At 36.7% G+C, this 16,814-nt stretch overlaps 1 protein-coding gene across 9 annotated transcripts in view; it reads right to left on the bottom strand.

Moving 5' to 3' along the window:
• Positions 1-313: 313 nt before the first annotated feature.
• jakmip3 (Janus kinase and microtubule interacting protein 3) overlaps positions 314-16,814 on the bottom strand; it is a 43,825-nt gene continuing 27,324 nt past the window's right edge. For 2 of the 9 annotated variants that reach the window (XM_060889828.1, XM_060889819.1), the window contains 19 exons: positions 14,361-14,474; positions 13,664-13,810; positions 12,346-12,477; positions 12,055-12,090; positions 11,319-11,381; positions 10,139-10,261; positions 9,918-10,046; positions 9,667-9,750; positions 8,473-8,535; positions 6,943-7,041; positions 6,731-6,829; positions 5,127-5,180; positions 4,934-4,999; positions 4,790-4,858; positions 3,854-3,931; positions 3,297-3,503; positions 1,589-1,654; positions 1,341-1,413; positions 314-833 (listed from right to left, as the gene is read on the bottom strand). In XM_060889828.1, coding sequence (XP_060745811.1) covers positions 1,363-1,413; positions 1,589-1,654; positions 3,297-3,503; positions 3,854-3,931; positions 4,790-4,858; positions 4,934-4,999; positions 5,127-5,180; positions 6,731-6,829; positions 6,943-7,041; positions 8,473-8,535; positions 9,667-9,750; positions 9,918-10,046; positions 10,139-10,261; positions 11,319-11,381; positions 12,055-12,090; positions 12,346-12,477; positions 13,664-13,810; positions 14,361-14,474 — 1,680 coding nt within the window. In that variant the 3' untranslated portion in view covers positions 314-833; positions 1,341-1,362. Of the gene's footprint in view, positions 834-1,340; positions 1,414-1,588; positions 1,655-3,296; positions 3,504-3,853; positions 3,932-4,789; positions 4,859-4,933; positions 5,000-5,120; positions 5,181-6,730; positions 6,830-6,942; positions 7,042-8,472; positions 8,536-9,666; positions 9,751-9,917; positions 10,047-10,138; positions 10,262-11,318; positions 11,382-12,054; positions 12,091-12,345; positions 12,478-13,663; positions 13,811-14,360; positions 14,481-16,814 lie in introns of all 9 variants that reach the window. The other 7 variants (XM_060889781.1, XM_060889761.1, XM_060889789.1 and 4 more) reach the window with 7 other exon arrangements.

The following is a 16,814-nucleotide window of genomic DNA, read 5'->3' as shown; positions in this document are numbered from 1 at the left end:
CTTTTGCACCATCCTTGTTTAGCTTTTTTCTTTATTTCCTTTGGATGCTGAATTTTTCTGGAGCTGTTTCAACATCACAAAGCAATTCACTTCCATCTACAGCAAAGCAAAGCCACCTTTCAACACAGATAAACTATTAATCTATTAATACAAATGAAATGACTTGTGTATAAGTGTAAAGATTAAATAATGCACATCCTTTTTGCAGTTCTCTTTTGATAAGTTTATTTGAAACACAGTTCCTTTACATAAAAAAAAAATAAAATAAAATATAACCCAAGGGTTTTGGCTTTCAGTTCCATTACGAAGGGTGTGTATGCATGTGTGTGTTCGTGTGTGTCTTTGTACGTGTGTGTGAGCAAGGGAGAGAATCAGGGATGTGGAGCTCCACCAGCAGGCACTGGTATGTGTGCCAGAAGGAACCAAAGTAGAGTGAGTGTAAACAGTGAGGGAGACGGATTTGAATAAAACACCTCCATTCCAACAGGCTTCCAAAGGGAAGCAGCTTCCAGCACCACCTGCTTAGCAGGGAAAGGAGAGCACGCTTCAGTTTAAGACTCCTTGAATTCCACGCACAAGAAGTCACACAGAGCAGAGTCCAAAGAACAGCAGAATTAAAAACTCCATTAGAGAAAGACAAAGAGACAGAGAGAAAGAGAGCACCATATTCCTCTAGTTGTAGGTCCCAAATGAGACGCTTGTGTCGAAGCTGTGAGATCAGCTTAGTCTTAAGTCTTAGATGATCACTGGCCTTCCAGATCACACCAGCTGCTCCGGGGTCTGTCAGTTGCCCTCTATTACAGAAGGCAGAAAGCAAACTGGAATCCTGTGAACTACATAACAAACATAACATGATATCATGATGCTGAATTTTATTTTGAATGAAAAAAAAGGAAAGTTCACCCTGAAACACATTTAAGACGGTTGTATATGGGATGGGATACATTTAAGATGAGATGTAGTAGCTTAATGGTTAAGGTGTTGGCCTACTGATTTGAAGGTTGTGAGTTCAAAACCAAAGTCCACTGAGTTGCCACTTTTGGGCTCTGGAGCAATTCCCTTGGTTGTTTGCCAAATGCATAAATGTAAATATAAATATACTGTTAACCTCAAAAAATAAAAAAGAAAGGTCTTTTTTCTCAGACAGTTTTTCAGAGCTGTTTAATGTCAGATGAATGACAAAGTATTAGGCGGAGTTAAGGCACAGACTGTTAGTGATCAATCTTGCAAAATGAGATGGTAGGAATTACTAATCAGATGATTAATCATGTGAATTACTAACAACAAAGTTTCTGTATGTTTTCTTTGTGGTCTATGTGTTAGTTGTACTGGGTACTTACCATTTCGGATCTGTTGGAAGAATTATGACCAAAGAATGAAGGCTAAAGAAAAGAACAAAAATAAAAATAAAAACTGAACATGGAAATGGAAAAAATGAAATAACAGAACAGACAAGAGAAAGAGATTGGGAAAGTCATTCAGGAAAGAAATAATCACATAGACTATAGTCAAGACCAGTCTAAATTACTGACACACACACACACACACACACACACACACACACACACACACACTAAGTATATCAAACCTTTTCTTCCAGTTCCTTAATCTGTCGTTTCTGTCCTTCAATCCACTCTTCCAGCTCTTTTACTCTCTATGTTTGGATTAAAACACACACAAAAATGTTTCACAAGAGTTATTAACATTCTGCATTAAAATCTGTCTGGACGGGGATCCAAATGTACTAAATCTAGATAGTCTAAATCTAGTATAGTTCAGAATGTAGGGGAAAAATGGCATGACAATGAAACAAAACTGAAATAAAGGATTTGAAAATATGTTAAAAAACAACCAAACAAAAAACCTTTCCATATTTATAAGTGAAATGTATAAGAAAAAAAGAAAATGGAAATAGACGGATATTCTAGCTTGAATCTACAGGAGTCTGATTTTCAATGCTGTATAAGATGAAATGATTGTGTAGAGTGTGGCACCATTGCTAAATTTCAGAAAGACGCAAGAAAGAAAATGGTCATGTGAATAATTGACATACGTGACATACATTGTGCAACACGTAGGTAATCATTCCTGTATTAGACACATTAGGTTAGGAGCGTGTGCCACCCTCTGTACGTTTTGTTTGGGTAGGTAGTGTAGGTTAGTTAGAGCGTTGTTCGACGCTGAAGATCTGTCTCATTACTTTTCCTTTGTAGTTTAGGTTAGAGGGTTAATTTCAAGGTAGAGTGGTTTTGTTTTGCTTATTTCTTTGTTTTGGCACAGCTCGTGTCCCTTTCCCCCTTTGTGTCTTTTGTTACCTGGTTTTTGTAAGTATTGTAAATATTAGATGTTCTTTCACTTGGCACAACCACTTGTATATTATTACACACAGGTTTTGCCCTCTATTTTGTTGTCCTGGTTGTTGATTGCCACATACACACCAAAGAAAATCCAACCTTATCATTTCATGTTGTTGCATCCCATCCATACCCCTAAACACCTTCTGGGATCATAACAATAATGCAGAAACATGTTGGGTTTTACTAAATGATTATGATTTTTTTTGTTGGCAAGAAGTAAGAGTAAGAAACAAATAAATTGTTAGTAAGAAATAAATGGTAAGGAATCATATAAATATTCATTCATTCATTCATTCATTTTCTACCACTTATCCGAACTACCTCGGGTCACGGGGAGCCTGTGCCTATCTCAGGCATCATGGGGCATCAAGGCAGGATACACCCTGGACGGAGTGCCAACCCATCGCAGGGCACACACACACTCTCATTCACTCACACACTCACACACTACGGACAATTTTCCAGAGATGCCAATCAACCTACCATGCATGTCTTTGGACCGGGGGAGGAAACCGGAGTACCCGGAGGAAACCCCCGAGGCACGGGGAGAACATGCAAACTCCACACACAAGGCGGAGGCGGGAATCGAACCCCCAACCCTGGAGATGTGAGGCGAACGTGCTAACCACTAAGCCACCGTGCCCCCCTTCATATAAATATAATTTAGCATAAAAAAAGGAAAATGACAGTGTCAGCTATTTACCAAACACTGCAGAGACAGAAACAGCACCACATTCAGCAATGAAAAGCAAGCATGCACCCATGGCAAGGTGAATTCTGTCCTCCAGTGGCTGATGGGTAATGATGTCCTTCAAAAAAAACCCAGGTTTAAACAGCTCATTCAGCAGAGGACAATGAAATCCTGCTGAATGTGCTATTACAGAGAGCAAAATGAAAGACCCAGGTCTCCTCAAATGCAGCATGTCCTGCTGTGATCACCTGTTGAGCGTGTTGTAGTAGCTCCATCCTCTCCCGGAGTATCTGAGAATCCTTTTCCCGTAATTCACTGAGCACCTGTCTCTTCCACTGATCAACAGCTCTTCTCAGCGAATCACGTTCCTCCTCTGTCAGCAGCTCAGACACTTTAGCACCTGCCTCTTCCTGCTGAAGCGCATCGAACAGCATGGCCTCCAGCTCCAGGATCCGCTGAGAGAGGACAGATATAGAGAGAGACATGAAGATAGGGAGAGAAAGAGAGATGGAAGGAGCACAGAAAGAGAAAGAGACATGGAGACAACAGAAGACAGGCACATGAGGAGAGGAGGAGAGAAGAGGAGCGATAGAAAGAGAGAGAGGGGGGGGGGAGGGGGTGTGTGTGGATGGGGGGTTGGACCAGTGATGAACAAACAGGACCAGCAGAGGGCACAAAGAGACAAAATGGACACCTGAATTAATGTACCTCTAATTACAAACAATACTGTTGTCTATTTTTAACACATGATGTCATTTCCTAAATATAATTTTCTAAAATCAGAATAAACTGTAATCCTGCTCACCTTATTAGCCTGATCCATGGACTGTTTCCTGAAGTCCAGTTCTTCATCTAAATATCCTTTCTGTTTGCTGAAGAGTTTCTGTACAGGAAGAGACACAAGGGGAAATAATATCACTACATCACATGTTTAAAATTGAGACCAGCCGTATCAGTATCCATAATATTTCAAAAACTTCTTATTACAGCTTCAGAATTATTGTAAAAAATGACTATATATATACGTATATATATATATATATATATACGTATATATATATATATATATACGTATATATATATATATATATATATATATATATATATATATATATATATATATATACGTATATATATATATATATATACGTATATATATATATATATATATATATATATATATATATATATATATATATATATATATAGCGATATAATATATAATAAGGAATAACCATAGTGGTGTTTAAATATATATATATATATATATATATATATATATATATATATATATATATATATATATAACACTTAGAAATGTTGACAAAGTCAGCCTGTTAAGAGTTTTTATATTAATATAAAAATATATTTCATATAATATACATTTAATATATATAATTTATTTTACTTTACCGTTATTTTTTAAAATATATTTTTATATTGATTTGTGTGTTTCTATAAAGAACATCATATTCTTATTATTTATTTATTATATTTAGATATTCTATTATATACTTTTCAGCCCCCAAGCATTATTTTTGCTTTGCATCAATAACTACAATGAAAATCAAAACACAAATATATGAACTGACCCTAGATCCATATATGGAAGTAATAAGCAAAACAAGAGACCTTTATTTCACTTCAGCTCATCTAAAAAAAAAAAAAAAAAAAAAAAAAATCCCAGCTTGCTATAACCTTAGCAGATAAATATTATTTTTGGTCATTTATGATAATTTACCTTTTCACTCTCGATGTCTTGCATTTTCTGCTGTAGTGCTGATTTTGTCACCTCAATGTGTTCTAGCCACTGAAAGGAAAGTCATGACATTAAAAAAGAAAGAAAAGGAAATAAATATGAATGGATTAAGTGCACAGAAAATACCTTTTCTGCTAACGTCAATACTGTCCTGGCATGGATGATTGCCACTTGCTCCTCATTGCTCAGATTCTTATGGGAATGAATCAGATATAAAGAGTCATTTAAAACACAAGATCCATTTGTACAACAAACAGTTGGGTGTTCTCTCTAAGCGTCTTTAGACACACAGTTATGTATGAAATGAACATACACTTACGGCGTTATCCCCCAGAATGTCCAGTTTCTTCATCAGGTCTGTGATGATGATGTCCTGATAAATGGGAGAAAGCATTACAAGACAGTTATGAGCAGAATCTATAAACATCAGCTCTTATAATGATGCTGATTTTATAATCATGAGAAAATAAAATACCCACCAGATTTGAAAAGCACTTTATTTCAGTACAAAAAAGCAATAAGTAATTGAGATTATGTCTGTAAGACCCACTGCTTTTATAAGTGTTTGAGTTTATATGTTTTTTATGTTAATGTTTTTTTAATGTTTACCGAATTTTATTTCAGCCATGCTAGCTTATGTCATTGGCTATACACAATTTGAGTTTTGCTTATAACAGAAAAAAGTCTTTTTATATTCTTTCATGAAAAATGACCCAACCACCTTAAACATTAAAGTTTTTGACCATATCAACATATAGTATATGTAGTGCCGCTTATGAATTATAACAAGGATGAAAGAATAATGATATCCAAATAACATTTTTTACAATTCAATCAACCAGCAATGGATTGAATACCATACATGATACTGTATGATACCATACAGTCATTTATTATTTCATGACCAAATATCTTATTTCACTCATCAAGTGAAGCATGGCTTAATTATTATAAAACATACAGCATTTGACAGACACCCTTATCCAGAGTGACTTACATTTTTATGTCATTTTAAACAACTGCGCAATTAAGAGTTAAGGGCCTTGCTCTGGGGCCCAGCAGTGGCAGCTTGTTGGACCTAAGATTCAAACTCATTCATTCATTCATCTTCTACCACTTATCCGAACTACCTCGGGTCACGGGGAATCTCAGATGTCATTGGGCATCAAGGCAGGATACACCCTGGACGGAATGCCAACCCATCGCAAGGCACACACACACACACACTCATTCACTCACGCAATCACACACACTAGGGACAATTTTCTTCCAGAGATGCCAATCAACCATGCATGTCTTTGGACCGGGGGAGGAAACCAGAGTACCCGGAGGAAACCCAGAGGCATTGGGAGAACATGCAAACTCCACACAGGCGGGAATCGAACCCCGACCCTGGAGGTGTGAAGCGAACGTGCTAACCACTAAGCCACCGTGCCCCCCCCCGATTCAAACTCATGACATTCCGAATAGTAGTCCAGTCTTAACCACCAGGCTACCATAACAACAACAACAACAACAACAACAACAACAACAACTTCAACAACAATTATTATTATTATTATTATTATTATTATTATTATTAGTAGTAGTAGTAGTAGTAGTAGTAGTAGTAGTAGTAGTAGTAGTATTAATGCTGTTGATGTTATTACTGTTGTTGTTATTAGTAGAAGTATTTATTTATTTATTACTATTTTTTGAAATTATATTTTACATATATTTTTGGTTATTTCTACAAATGAGGAATAAAGAAATCAGCCACTGCACATTTAATGCTCAGATCCTGGACTGAATTAATCGAATGACTAACGCAATACATTTGTATGATTTGTATACTTATGTACATAAAAAGCTTATACATTTACATTTAAAAGCTAATAGCAAATTGTTTTTTTTTTTAACTCAGTGGCATTAATAGGAACTCACAGTGACACCCTCAGCATGAAGGTACACCTGCAGTGGACTCATGCCGTCTGTGAAGTGGACATTACGGAAGTTTATGGCTGGGGATCTCCGTTCCCTCTCCTAGAGAACACAACCAGTGACAAATCCCTCAGGGAAGTCCAGCTTACAATTACAGTATCACAGTCCACACATAATACTTAAAGTTCTTCTAGTGATATCCTGATCAGACTTACTTCAAGTTCAAGAATTCGGAACTCCAGGAGTTCATTTTGGTCTTTTGTGTCCTGAATTTCGTGTTTGAATCGCATCTCTTCTGTCTCCATACTTTTCAGCTGAGGGGAAATACAGAAGCCGTGATTGAACAGTGAAGGTTTCAATAACACTCTCTTGTAGAAGTCTGCAGCAGAGGATTCAACCCCATATTAATAAATAGAGCAAGAGGCAAAAACACTTAATTTTACCATTAAATTAAATGTATAGATTTTAAGCAATAAATATATAGAATTTTTAGGTGTTACTGGAAGATGCTTCACAGGCTATGCCATACTCAAATTTGGCAAAATATGTTCAAATGTTTCATCAGCATTAATTTTTATAAGAGTTGGTTATGTTTCTGCTTAAATCAGTTTTTTTCTGAACTTCTGCATTTAGTGTCACACCGGGAGAAGGAAGACAGACCCAGATACAGGATAGTTTCAAATAAACAGGGTTTAATAAATAATAAACACAGAACAGGAACAATAACAACTAAACAGGACAAAGGACGACGGCACGCTGACGGTACACTGATGATTATTCCGCCCTTCCATCACTGCAGCACGGTTAAATAGACATAACAATGAACACATAGGGAACAGGTGTGCAGAAACGGGGAGGAGTAAACAAGGGCGGGGCAGACATGTGACACGGAACATAAACAGAAGCACATGGCCAAAAGTCCAGGCTGAGTCCTGACATTTAGTTCATGTTGCATTTGAGCTTAGGTTTTCTTGACTAGAATCACCTGAATAAAGGTTTTTCAATAGCATCTACACCTCTGCTTTTAATTGCAAACACTTGCCTTTAAATGCAAAAGAAAGTATGTATTAAAGAAGGCGATATAATATATATAATAAGGAATAACCATAGTGGTGTTTTTATTTAAAAAATTGCTGTGAAACATAATACAGTGAAAAATAAAGAGGCTATTATATCATTCCAGTAATGATCTAATAACAGTCATGTATATTTCTACATGAATAGTCCTAGTTATAATTATAAGGCATCACTGCAAATGTGGTAGTGTGGCATCTAACATCATTATTCAGCAGTTTGATCAAGCATTATTCTCCATCATTATTTTTTATATTGTGTAGTGTCAGCTCATGGTCTGCATGAGTTGGTCTGTGTGTGTTGAGTTGACTGACAGCTAAAAATGACACTAAGTTCTTCATATGTACACAGACACCTCCTCAGCTTTAAGGACAGGTCACAGCACAGTGGGTCTTCCACCATTTCACAGGTTACAGAAGATAAAATATCTTTAACGTGCACTTGGATTTTAAAATCCTTGGTTGACTTGGTTTTTCAGTGGACTGTTAGTTGCTTGACTTCTGTATTTGAGGAAAAATTTACTTCTAATAAGGTACTTACTTCTGACAATAGTGCACTACATGCATCAAGCTAAGAGCAATAAGCCTAAGTGTATCTAGGATGAAGGCAGGACGTGAATAGAGTCTTAATGGACATACTGTCTGACATTTTGTAAATTTTACATAACATACCTTATCAACAAGCTCCTGGTTTCTCTGGTATAAAGCCTGCTTCTCCTCAATCCACTTTGTATCCTATAAGAAAGAATTAGCTTTTATTACCATGAAAAATGCCAGCAAAATAATGCAAAGTGATAGATGAAGTAAAAGCATTCAATAATTGACTGAAAAAAAAATTGGATGTTGCTGTGGCCGAATTCTGGCAACAAGCAAATAAATAGTTATATTAATTAATTAAAAAAATGTTGGGTTTGAAAAGAATTGGGTTTTCCTTTATATACAATACATCATATACATGTATTTATTTTACCAAAACAAAGCAGAAATGGTTTTGTTTACATTTTAATCTAACCTAGATTTTTTTCTGCAAAGATAATGGAGGATGACGAGCCAACTGAAGAACCACTGTGTTGAAATAAATCAGACTGTCTGAAGCTTTCTAAGTAACAAAGCTTCCAAATAACACAGTACATGTCATTGGATGTTGGAAAGCTAATTGAACAGAAGCCTAATCAACTCAGCTTGTAATCGGGTACCGGTTTTTAAGATGTCCATGATGCTCTTGCAAAACCGACAGAATTTTTCAACGCAGTTTTCTCTCATTACACTCAAGTCCAGATTAAGGCAAGTCTCAGGAAAGTGTGTGGCTGACATGCAAATATCATCAGACAATTTTTAAATTGTAAAATGAACTGCTGTAGCTTGAATGCAATCGAGCTTTAGTTTGTTTAGTTTTTTTATACCTCTGTTTGGTGAAATCTAGAGTGAATTTAAAGGCATATGTCAGTGGACCTCATTTAGTTTCACTGTTTCTACTTGGTCTGTGTCACTTCTCAGCTAAATGACATCTTTGTTCTGATTGCACATTATGCCAAAAACACACTTAAAGCTCGCTCACACTCTTACTGGAAAGCAGGAGCATTGTGCATCTCCAAGCAATTTATCAACCAGCTTTCTAGGAGTCCAGAGAGGAAAACTACAACCATGCTCTCATGACAGCTAGAGGTTTTCTTTGTAAGAGCAATCTGTGATATGTTTCCATGGTAATTTTTTTAAAGTATCTGTGTACAGTAGGTGTGGTGGGGAGGAGTTGAAAACGAGTCTCCGTAGAACACTTCTAAGTACTATGGAAATCGCTGCATGGCTGCAGACCTGGTGACCATGCGATCAATAGGAGAGGCATGCGTAGAAATGCTGCAGGATTACCTGGCCTTGCTGACTCAGCACACACTCCAGGTCTGTTATTCTGCTCTTATAGCGGCTTAGCTCTGCCTGCAACTGCTCTCGTATCTGTACAAGACAAATAGTGACAACACAGAAGACTGCCTTAAAAATAAAAATGTAAAACGGTTCACTGTCAACAATAAACAGCTGGGATAAATACTTACACAGACTAGGGTTTCAAAGTATACAGGAAATGAACACGTAATAAATCATATCACATTGTAGTAATTTACCTTGATTTCTTTTTCAGCATCAAAAGTCCCTCCGACCTGTTCCTGAAGCAGGGCATAGGCACGCTGCAGAGCCTGATACTCCATCGTCAGCTGACGGAACCTGAACTCTGTCTCTTCTTTAAGCATTCCCTACAAACATTGCATGTATGAGAGAGGAGCAAAACACAATCACAAAAGAGAAACACAAACACACAGAGCAACTCCATCACAAGGAAACCCACCTCTTCATCCATCAGATCATCATCAGGCGTACAGGGCGTTCGGTCTGTATGATAGGACAAGGACGAGCCGTCAGAGTCTATGGAGCCTTCTTCATCATAGCCAAAGAATGTCTCAATCACTGGCTACAGGAAAGAAATGTATAAGAGAGAAAAAACAAAGGAAAAAGAGATATGGCTTTTTTCACAGCAAAATATGATAATGATTTAAAAAATAAATATATAAATGGTGAGTTTCTAATTATCTGTAAAAAGGAAACAGCAGTTGAGGCCTCATAGGTGACCCTGATAGCACTCAGCAGTGGTGCTGGTGGAGGGAAAGATGTTTTTTTTACTTATAACCCTTTTTACCAGTACAATCAGGCATTTTCAATCAGTACAAATGAATGAATTAATTTATTGACGCAAATCTGATATAAAATTATAAAATTGACTTCCTGTGTGAGACAATATTACCTCTGTTGGGATAACCTTACATCAAATTTTTGAAGTTCACTCACTCACTCACTCACTCATTTTCTACCGCTTATCCGAACTACCTCGGGTCACGGGGAGCCTGTGCCTATCTCAGGCATCATTGGGCATCAAGGCAGGATACACCCTGGACGGAGTGCCAACCCATCGCAGGGCACACACACACTCTCATTCACTCACGCAATCACACACTAGGGACAATTTTCCAGAGATGCCAATCAACCTACCATGCATGTCTTTGGACCGGGGGAGGAAACCGGAGTACCCGGAGGAAACTCCCGAGGCACGGGGAGAACATGCAAACTCCACACACACAAGGCGGAGACGGAAATCAAACCCCCAACCCTGGAGGTGTGAGGCGAACGTGCTAACCACTAAGCCACCGTGCCCCCTGGATAAAGTTCACACCTTCAACTTAAGATGCTTAGAAGCAAGCATAGACATTTTCCATTTCCATAGACCAACCATTGCCCCAGTAGGAAAAACTAAAAATTCTTAACGCCCATTTGACAATCAGTCAAATGTCTTACACAACAAAACAAGAGCAAATTCCATTTTTTGGCTATAAATGCTTTGTATAGATCTGGCCTCCTGTTTAATTCACAATCTCTCCTCAAACATAACAGCATGAAATGTCTTTTCAAAAATCAGATCATGAGTATTGCCTTCCTTCTATGCTGCTCACTCTGGCAGACGGTACTTTACAAACCTTGAGACTTCTTTTCCTGCGTGTGGGGTCCTGTCTCCTGTACCTAAGCAGCATGTCTCTCTCCTAAGAGATCAGAAAAACAGGGATTACGGCCCAAAACTTAACTTCATACCCAACAAATAAATGAAGAATTCTTGCTATATAAATATTTGAAGATATAATGGTTTTATAATTCAAGAAATAAACATCAATCAATGCTTCAGAACACAAGAGATGTATTGAATGATTTATACTAAATAAAGAAGGAGCATTCTGTTTTCACCTGCCTCACTCACATAGGTTCATTGAAATATTTCTAATGCAAATGTTATTACTTCTTTGTGAAAAGAAAGGATGTGTAAGAATATTAACACTCCTTCCACAGTGAATTCATTACTGAGGATATTTTTGGCTTGAAAATGTAAATGCTGTTGAATTGTGAAGGATAAATAATGAAGTGGAGCGCATAGCGAGGCTTGGTTAAAGCCGTATGCTACGAATGTAAGAATTTGCCTATTTTATACTATACTGTAGTGCAGATGATCTCCCAAAAAATTCCCACCTGGAGTGATGCTGTTTAAGCTACAGAGTCTGAACCACAGACTTGGTCACGTATCTGCAAACATTTGGCTATACACTGTATTTACACAAACTTAATTCTTATTCAAACCTATTGTAAAAAACCTTTTCCCATTTCATCCTGTGAATTCTATCAGTAAAATAATGAACATGTTTAGGTTTTGAAGACAGTACTTACTATTACAGTCTTAACATATCCGGCAGTTTCAAGTGCCTGAAAAATAAAAACAATCAACGAATTACTATCCATGACAAGTTAAAATAGACCTGATTAAAAAAAAAAAAAAAAATCATATCAATCTCTCTTTATCTTTGGAATTAATGTCATCATCATCATGGTAATTATCACTCATACATTTCACTAGCTTTAACCTGCAGCATTTTATGGCCGTCTGAACGCAAATAATTGTTTAACATGTAATAGTCCATGAGGGGTGTTAATGTGAGATTTGGAGTAAGCAGGCTGTACCTTAGACAAATCGTCAATTATGTTTTGCTGCTCAAGGACCTGCAGACGCAAGAACTCCATCTCCCTTTCCTCGTGGCTCTGATCCAGATCGTTCAAAGAACTTGGCCTGCGCAGAGTCCCCACCTTCTCCCGCTGACAGACACAACACACTGCGGTAAGCAGCTAATACACACCAGTCCACATGCACCGCTGTTAGCTTAACATTTGTCTGTACATACCACACTATTAGATTAGCAGTGGCACTATTAGATTAACTTTTGCCTGACGGATAGTTTAGCACTGATCATTACTCTCAGTTTATGCCACACTCCAGTCATAGCATGTTGTGTAAATACAGATATTAAGGATAATGTACAAAGAAGCTTGATGGAATGATAAAGTATAATAAGCATAATGGAACCAAATCTTGTCACGGTTTTATATATGGTATAAAATCATGACATGATAACAACAACAACAAGTAAACATTCGTATAAAAAAAGAATTGATGAGAGCTATATTCCAGTAAAAGCCCCCAGGGTTGTTTACAGCACACATAAATATCGATCTTTTTGTGAGCTTTATTAATGTGGCACAACGAATCAATCATTGTTATAATATTGTTGGTGCTGCGCTGTGGTTTATTATGGACAATTAGATCTGAAACCCAGCAACAATACTGCAAATGAATAAGAAACTCACTGTTGCTGAGCATGCAAATAAAGCAGTCCAGCCTCAGTTAAATTTAACTTGCAAGCAGCAAATTGATGATTCAAACACTACTAAAGTATCTTAGTATGAATTACACTGATCAGCCATACCATTAAACCCAACTGCTCAATATGGTGTAGGTCCAACTTGAGCTCCATATGTAGCTTTGTGTGTTCTGCTTTAAAATTTCCAGCAATCTTTGCTACAGTAACTCTTCCTTGGGATTGGGACTAGATGGGTTTGCCTTTTCCCCTGAAGAGCATCAGTGAGCCTTGAGCAGTGCTTCACCAGTAGTCCTCCACTGGACCACTTGTAGATACTAAGCACTGCATTCCAAAAACTCTTCAAAAGACCTGCTTTTATGGAGATGCTCTGCCTCAGTTATGTAGACATTACAGTTTGGTCCTCACTCAGTAACTCAGATCATTACACTCCCCCATTTTTCCTGTTTCTAACACATCACCTGACTTGCTGCTAGTATCTCACCGCATGACGGGTGGCACTGTAATGAAATAATCAACATTATTCAATTCACCTGTCCTGTTGTAATGTTACACCTGATCACAATCATTAAATATATTTAGGTTTTAAATGTAATGTTGAATGTAATGCTGAATGTGTGTAGCACCATTTCTATATTTTCCTGTGTAACAAAGCGTAGTTTGTTCTCCATGCGTCTGAAAGCGTGAGCCAGCTCTTCGTTCTTATGGCTCAGACGCCTATTCTTATCCAGAAGTGGTTTATACTGGCTTTCTGCCTCACGGAGACGCTTTAGCTGTGGATGAAAAAACAGACACATTTACACAACTTCATATAAATGTTCTATATAATTGAGCAGTGGTACAATCATAAATTATGAACCAAATGTGCTGGCAGGTTTTGCTGAATATTAAATTGCAGGTTAAATATACTGATCTCTAATCAGATCTAATGATCGAGTGAAATGATTATGTATCAGTTGTAGCACTGAGAGGGACTTGTATTATCACATTATGCTTACTAGGACATATTTATATCCATTTATAGGTTGTGATATTGTAGGAGGTGATATTAGTAGGTTTCCTGTCAGTGTAGTCTTAAGGGAAGTATTGGCTTATTGGGTCGTTTTCTTAAGCTTGTTTTTAGAAGATTTTGGGTTTAAACTAAAAGCCACTGTTATAAGTTTCACAAAATCTCCCACTGTACCAATACAAAAAATTTATATTTGACAAAAAAACAAAACATTTTTCAATCTCAGTATAATTGCATGTATAATAACAAACATTAAAATGTTCTAAAGCATTTATTCAACCTTCTATTTACTGAAATAAGAAGCTGTGACCCACCAACTCATTACGTTCCTCTGAGAGAAGAGCGTTGCGGTCATCAAGCTTGCGTATGATGGCACTCAGCTCAGCGATTTTCAGCTGGAAACGACGTACGTCCTTCTCGTCCAACTGCTGTATCTGAAACACAAACCGACTGCAGAGAACTGGAACCAAACACAGCATCATTTATAGCATAAACACAGATTCAAATATTCCTCAGCTGTTCAGAAAAGTCTTAAAATCGAATTCAGAATGCTTACAAGTGTTTAACAATAAATTGTCTTGTGTTTGGATGACTACATCCCCTAGAAGATATAAATAAGGTGTAATAAATATCTAAATCAGTTTAGTTTCATAGAGATTTCTGTCATCACTTCCTTAAGTAAGTTATAATTACAGTAGTTGTAACTTATGCTCTGTAATCGCAGGAATGTCAAACATTTACTCATACAGTACATGAAACTGCACCCTAAGACTTGTCACTGTAAACACCGAGAATAATGTGTAAGATATGTCTGAAATACCAAGCACTGAAAAGCCACAGAGAGCAATTTCACTGGCAGCTGCTGCTGAATAAAAACAGATAAAAAAACAACAACAAATAACTAAAAACAGCCAACCGTACAAATTCATTGTAGCAAAGAAAAAGCTAAGCTAAAGGTAAAAGTGTAAAGTCAGTGTGTAGGTGGAAAAATGTGTAAATCTCACAGTCTGGGATGTAGAAGATGTGTGTTTTCTCATCTTATGCTCTCATAGCAGTACACAGGTGATATTACATGCAGTTATCACTCTACAGCAAGTGTGAAATAAGACTGATCCATGCCTTGGGGGCTCACCACCAGCTTAACTTAGAAACACTCAAGTGCAAAGCTTGTAGCTTACAATATAGATATCGTTATAACCATATACTTGGCTAGATGAATAAGATTTTTTAAAAAATTAAGAGGCTTTTACCCAGTGCAGGAGACAGTCGATGAATCTGTTGATCATTAATCCCGCTATATATATATATATATATAAGAAGCATGTGTTGGGGATAACTACTGGGGAAAATTAGTGTTTATGGTAATGAAATCAGCCACAAGGAAGCAGCAAATATGCAGATAATAATAATAATAATAATAATAATAATAATAATAATAATAATAATAATAATAATAATAATAATAATTTACCTATCATCTTATTTGTTATTTGTTCATTTCATTTTCTTTAAATTGCTATATTTTTTCATTTATTTTATAGAATTCTTTTATATTTTATCTAACTGTCAATTATTATTTTTTACTCTCTGATATAATGGACCGTTACAGTATAAATAATGTAATACTGTGGTGATTTTTATTTTTAATTCTTTCATATTTTCCATTTAAAATGTTTTACCTTCTACCAATTTCCCATCCACCAGTCAACTCTCCCCTAATATACAACAGCTACCGGCTAAAGAACTTGAAGGCTATCACATGCTTCTACTGAGACATATGACACCAGGCATCCACATTTGTTTCAAACTGCTTGTCATGCAGCATAACAGCTTAACACACTTAAAGAATAATGCGCTCTATGAGCTTATTTTAAGCACTAAAGTAGGTGACAGTGGTGGCTTAAGCAGTTAAGACTCTGGGTTGTGATTGGTGTTCAAGCCCACTGTTGGGCTTGAGCAAGGACCTTAACCCAGAGGTGCTATATCATGGCTGACCCTGTGCTCTGACCCCAACCTCCAAAGTTAGGATATATGAAGAACTAATTTGACTGTACTGTAATGCATATGTGACAAAATAAGTTAAAGTTCTATTGGCTGGTGGCGTTAAGGAGACTATTAATATGCTAGTGTTTTGTGGCACAGGTATTGAACAAAATAGTTCAGAAACTGCTACTAAAGGATTTAAATAATACATATAAAAGAAAAAACAGAAAGCTTTTACAAATACAAAAGCCCATTTGGGTTTGGAGCAACGTGCCAGGTTAACAATCAGTGTTGTAGTCAGTAATGAATCAGGAAAGTGTTTACAGTGAGTATAGACAGGGAAGTGCTTGTCAAAGTTATTAGTGTTTTTCTGAAGCAGGTTGCGGTGAATGTTGCCGTGTGCTGAAGTAACATATCCAAAAATCTCCAAACAATCTACTGAGATCCTTTACCACAAATGTTTATAATTATGGTTTAAGTTTAATTATTTTTTTTCCATGTAAGCTTTAAATGACATATACACATATAAAGTTATATAGAAAAAATTGATGATATCCTCAGATTTATACTATTCAACATATTCTGTTCAACAGCTCACATTTTGAGCAATAAAATGCTATTCTCGTAGTTTAATATGTTTTTTTGAGGGAATGTAAAGCTCCAATCAGGAAATTCAGTTACAAGCTTCATTTCTGTAGCATTAATAGCTCTTAATAACCACCAAGCAGAGCAAATGTGCTTAGTGTTTAATACTGTTTGGTATGGGTTCACTAATAGGTCATATT

This window comes from Tachysurus vachellii, chromosome 2 (genome assembly GCF_030014155.1).
Source record: "Tachysurus vachellii isolate PV-2020 chromosome 2, HZAU_Pvac_v1, whole genome shotgun sequence".
NCBI lineage: Eukaryota > Metazoa > Chordata > Actinopteri > Siluriformes > Bagridae > Tachysurus > Tachysurus vachellii.
This window is presented reverse-complemented; position numbering and strand designations above follow the sequence as displayed.